The sequence below is a fragment of the Populus alba genome, chromosome 1 (genome assembly GCF_005239225.2).
Source record: "Populus alba chromosome 1, ASM523922v2, whole genome shotgun sequence".
In the NCBI taxonomy this organism is placed as follows: Eukaryota; Viridiplantae; Streptophyta; class Magnoliopsida; order Malpighiales; family Salicaceae; genus Populus; species Populus alba.
In genome coordinates this window covers 32,062,285-32,067,579 of record NC_133284.1, presented here as the reverse complement: position 1 = coordinate 32,067,579, position 5,295 = coordinate 32,062,285, and the positions used below count along the sequence as shown (strand labels likewise).

Here is a 5,295-nt window from a genome sequence, read left to right as displayed (position 1 = left end):
CAAGATCACAATAGCTAGCAAATGGAAAAAAGTAAAAACAGAGTTCAAGGACTGAAGCAGTAGGATGACCAGCAACAAAGAAAATGAAGAAACATCAACAACATTAGTCCCATAACCTCACGGCAACAATGAAAAAAACACTTCTTGACAGTAACTGCAAAAGGGATTGCTTTTTCAGACCTCACAAGATCACAGTAGCTAGCAAATGGAAACAATTACAGCCAATGAAAAATTCACCTGCAACATGTCAAGCTCATAGTAGCTAACCAATTGAAAAAATTCTAGTATCAAACCTCATGGCAGCAAAGAAAAAAGGATCAACAGTAAAGGTAAACAATGCAGCAAATGTCATCTTCTTACTCTCGACCCTCTCTCCATCTCATACAAAGCTTATCTCCTGGTTTCTACATTCATGCCTAATGTTTCCAGAGTTAGATGTATTCCTAATCCACACAGGACATACATGAGCATCTAGCTAGCAACCTAATGGAAAAAAAATACAGCCAAGGATGGAATGACCAGCAGCATGTCAATCTCACAGTAGCTAACCAATTGAAAAAATTACAGCTAAGAAAAGAAACACAGCAACATGTATTATTATTCCCAGCAGACCTCACGGCAGCAAAAAAAAAAATAAAGTTAACAAAACAGTTAAGGTAATTTTGAACAACCATTTCATGTAAATTAACAACCAATTCCATTAAAGGGTAAACCATTTAACATTAACCATTGAACATTGTAATTCGTAGATAAAATACAACATCACAACCACCAATTTCTCATACAAGTTTGTTTACTCCCGTAAAACAGTTTAATAAATATAAGAGTACATAAATTACCGCAAACGCATATGCTCATATGCCTTAAAATCAAATGTGGAATAATACAATGCCTCGAACAAACTTCGGCAAATGGAAACTACTCTTTTAAAAACCGGCATCCCATTACTCTGCAACAAAAAAAATAAACATGTATAAATATCGTAAGAACTTGAACATACTTTAATTGATTAACAGTTAAGATAATTAAATCATACCATGTCAGCTAAGCACGTTTAGTTCGTGCATACATTCGCTGCAACCATCTCAACTTTTGTTGCTTATCGCCCATACTGGCCCACATTTCTCTTTTCCTTCTTGAAACGAGAAACTCCGTAGCGAAGTCGTGGAAGTCATCTTCAATTGAAACTCCAGGAATTGAGTGCAGCTCAGCCATCACCTCGGGGATGCTACAGCCTTCGCGATCCAAATTAATAGACGTCGAATCACTCTTAGTCGACATACTCTCAAGAAGATGATTGCACCTTGTCATCAACTGAACACCAATTCCAGATGTTTTCTTCTTTCTACATCGCACATCGGCATGATCTCGTCCTTTTCTTTTGCCGCTGCTTTTTGTATTGCTGCTGGTTGACATATTTATCTCTCCAACCATTCGAGCCATGTCAGTCTGGAAATCTGGAATCATATCTTCCTCCGAATCACCGCTGCCCTCTTCCAAACCATCATCAGCAATGTCGGCATTGCTTGTACCAGGAGCAACACCACTGCCCGCAGGTATACCTGATGAAGGAGCCCATGCAAACGCTCCAGTTGCGACAATGTTGGAATACATTCGGTCAAATTTATTCTTCAAAGATGGCTCAATACCGACATGTCTGAATTTTTTGGCTCCTCTAATTTCCTGCATATAAATTAAATCAAGAAATGAAGGATCAAGACTAGTAAAATTTTAGGGCTGGAATTTGACAATAATAAAAGAAATTGTTAGGATGACAAGGAATGTACCTGAATTTTTTGTTTCCACCACTCATCGCTGGCTGCAATTGTGCCTATTTCACTATTCCAGCCAACACCAGTTTCAGAAACCAGTTTATTCCATATCCTCCAATCCTTTTTGCATCCATCCCATTTGTTTTTCAATTGTGTTTTAGTGAATGCATGCCCAGTTTGTTCTTTGAATGATGTTATAATAAATTTCCACCCCGTTTTATCGAAATGAGTATTAGGTCTCATTCCCATATCAATTGCTTTAATGCATATATCACAAAATATATGCAACATGTCCTTTGTCCAAGCAGCCTTATCAAAAGATTCAAGACCTTCCATGATATCTTTTAACACATTTAACAAAAGTTTGAAATCAGTAAATGATATCAAATAAATTGTGGCACATACATAGGACTAAAACAATAATAAAACACTCAATGTTCAACATTTACAAAAGCTGTGTGGAGATAAGGCAGGTATAAAGACATGTAATTTTTCATATGAAAAAAAGAAAATGAAGATGGAGATAAGGCAGGAACTTACCTCAGTCTATCTCTTTAGGTGTCCAAACCAGCACAGTTCTGCAGCTATGTCCTACAAACAGATACACAATGGAGACCCAGAAGATAAATTAGATTTTGAGCTACAATTACTACAAAATTGACATGGGTAACACAGTACACAGAAGCATCACAAACATGCAGGATTTCAAGTACAAAAAATTTAAAAACACATGCAAAGCAGAAGACAAGCAGAAGAAGCAATGAAATTTGTTATAAATTCAACAAATTTGAAGCAGGCACAGTAAATGAAACACAAGCAACAACAACAATGAAAGTTTTTGGAAGTAGCTAGTTCGGAAGAGATATAACACATTTTTTAGTTTATTTCATGAATGGAAAATAAAACAATCCAAAGAAGCTGATTTTCCTAGCATAATCAAACGATATGAGGGTCAAGTCTCTCTTGAAAAAAGAAAATGAATTATCTAGAGGAACACAAAGCACAAATATTCTAATGGAAATTAGCGAAAAATGTGAACACGTTTCAGCCGTGTAAAAGGGTATATATATTTGGTGGTTGCAGCTCTAAAAGCAGTTCCACCACACAGAGATTTGACAGTAATCTAGATTTTGTAATTCTCGCAAGTATCTGCTCCAGCAAAGACAGACCAAAATAGATGGAAGAACAAGCAGCAGTTATTAAACTTCCAAATGTATATTCATTAGGTTTCAGACTTAAACCTGAATCTGCCATTTGCATGCTTGAGAAAAGTTCAAAACAAGAAGCTGCATCTCCTCTTTGTGAGTAAACTGATATGATTGAATTCCAAGATATAGAATTCCTAATCTCTATCTCATCAAAAACACTAAGAGCATAGTCAATATATCCCAGATACTTCCCGTAAATGGATATCAGTACATTAGATAATGACGCATCATTTGCATAAGGTCACTTCAAAAACAATCCATGAATTTGCATCCCAAGTTGAAGCCACAACTTCAATTTTATTATTAGTGTTTTTTGATAGTTTATTCAACATCAATTTGCACTTCTAATATTTCAAATGTTTGGAAAATAATGTGTTGGTGTCTACTGCTCAAATACATACATGTTAAATTAATTATTGAAATCGTGTATCTTCTACCAGGAAAAACAGGAGGAACAAGTGTTGGTTAATAAACCATAGTTTGCTTTTTCTTTCTAATTTCTATAAATCAAAAGTTAATGCGTTTGATCATATCTTTTCCCCTCCTTAACCAAAAATTTCCTACATTTCCATATAATTTCAGACACTATCAGCCTCTGATCTGCATGATCCAGATATATCTGCTCTTATAACAGCTAAAATGAAGGAGTTTCATGGTCTTGAGATGCCAGGTCCAAAGGATGTCTCTCTGTGGCACAAATTGCGGTTGTTTTCTTTTATTTTCTTTTCTAACTCCTGGCAAGCTCTAATAGCACTGCCAAAAGCAAAACGATTAGGCAAAAAACCATCAAAAATCATCTCTTTTAAAACTCCACATGCATCCTCAGGCATCCCATTCTGATTATACCCAGAAATCTAACAAGCCCACGTAACACCATTTCTATCCGGCATTTCATCAAACAACTTTCGAGTCAAAACCCAATCACCAGTTCTAACATACACATTAATAAGGGTGTTGCATAAGAACAAATCAGAATCAAACCCATGTTTAAGAACATTTAAATGAAACAAATTTGCATCCTTCGAACAACACGAGTGCTTATAACTAGAAACTAAATGTTCAATCAAATCATTGAAAGAATTAAAATTCTAGACTTTTAGGAAAATGGGTACTGTTTTCAAGTGAGAATGAGATGATCTTTTGTAGTGATTGAAGATGGAGATGAGGGAGGAACTTACCTCAATCTCCTGTCTTTTTGTTCTGCAAACCCCAACGTGTTGCAGCTGTGTTCTGTAAAATAAAAAACAATAGAAACCCATGATAGAAATTAGGTTTTGAGAAACACGTTAAACAAAATTAACAAGGGGAACGCACAGTACCTGATATCTAGCTCATGGACCTTTCCCAGCACGAATCTCTTGGTTTTCTTCTGCAATTGTAACAATGGAGGGACAGTATGTAACGGTTTGTGTTTAAATGGACAGAGGCTCTGGCGTTGGTGTTAGGGCAAAATAGAAACGGGGTTATAGCAAGAGAAGAGAGAGGAGAACAGTTTGGGGAAGGAAATTGGGGTCTTTTAGTTCGTTAAATTGATCTGCAACTGTAACAGAAAGTTTGGAGGTTGATGACCGTAATTTTGAAGGTTGAGGTTACTGGGAAAGTTTGGTGGTGAGAGAGAGGTAAGGAACCGAAGGTTGAAACTGGGCGTAACATTGATCTACAACAACCTTCTGTGAAATTTTGGGTTTTTTGTGACCGTTGGGAAATTGAGTTTTGCAAATTGATGAGGGACAGAGAGAAGTTGGAAAAGTAATTGCATATTGATGAGGGACGACAGAGAGAAATTGGGAAAGTAAAAAAAAGCAATGGCAAATTGTCGGTGATGAGAGAGAAGAGAAACGCATGAAAAGCAAAATATAATTGCTTTTCACTTTTTACAATTGAACCGCAGTTTCTAATGGGACCCACGTGAAAATAAACTGTGTTTTGAAGTTAACCAAACATGTGTTTTACTGCTTTTCTCTCAACCTCAGCCGCAACAGCTTAGCCAAACGGCATCTGAATGTGACTACATATTTTTTGTTCTTTAGCAGAAATAGTGATGGAACTAGATTGGTAACCGGGATGATACTTAACCAGAAAAAAAAAAAAAAAAAAAAAACATTCAGGAAATGTTTATATTTTTAAAAGAAGTTTGAGAAATTCAATAATATGATAATATAATAAAAATATAAGGCAACAACAACAAAATAAAAACATTAAAAACAATATCGAATAAATATATTAAAAAAATAAAATAAAATAATAAATTTCAATTCTTATTAACTTTTCAAACGGTACTCAGGTTATAGAATAAAATCATTATACATTAAAAA

General features: G+C 35.4%; 1 protein-coding gene across 3 annotated transcripts; it reads right to left on the bottom strand.

Annotated features, from left to right (window-relative positions):
- Positions 1 to 695: 695 nt before the first annotated feature.
- On the bottom strand, positions 696 to 4,387 carry LOC118055548 (uncharacterized). 3 transcript variants are annotated; one of them, XM_073407241.1, is made up of 5 exons: positions 4,300 to 4,387; positions 4,159 to 4,210; positions 2,313 to 2,363; positions 1,788 to 2,113; positions 696 to 1,683 (listed from the first exon to the last, which is right to left on the bottom strand). In XM_073407241.1, exons 4-5 carry the CDS (start codon positions 2,106 to 2,108, stop codon positions 1,045 to 1,047), a joined length of 960 nt encoding a protein of 319 aa, XP_073263342.1. In that variant the 5' UTR covers positions 2,109 to 2,113; positions 2,313 to 2,363; positions 4,159 to 4,210; positions 4,300 to 4,387; the 3' UTR covers positions 696 to 1,044. The 3 variants fall into 3 exon arrangements, with proteins under 3 accessions (XP_073263342.1, XP_034923366.1, XP_073263343.1); XM_035067475.2 differs by lacking the exons at positions 4,159 to 4,210; positions 4,300 to 4,387 and adding an exon at positions 3,014 to 3,217; XM_073407242.1 differs by lacking the exons at positions 2,313 to 2,363; positions 4,159 to 4,210; positions 4,300 to 4,387 and having other exon boundaries at positions 1,788 to 2,184.
- Between the last annotated feature and the right edge of the window lie 908 nt (positions 4,388 to 5,295).

Excerpts from the sequence above, each read along its gene's own strand:
- LOC118055548 (XM_073407241.1), bottom strand. The coding sequence starts at position 2,108 with ATGGAAGGTCTTGAATCTTTTGATAAGGCTGCTTGGACAAAGGACATG. Across the intron at positions 1,684-1,787 it reads GGTGGAAACAAAAAATTCAG|GAAATTAGAGGAGCCAAAAA; the intron begins GTACATTCCTTG and ends ATTTATATGCAG.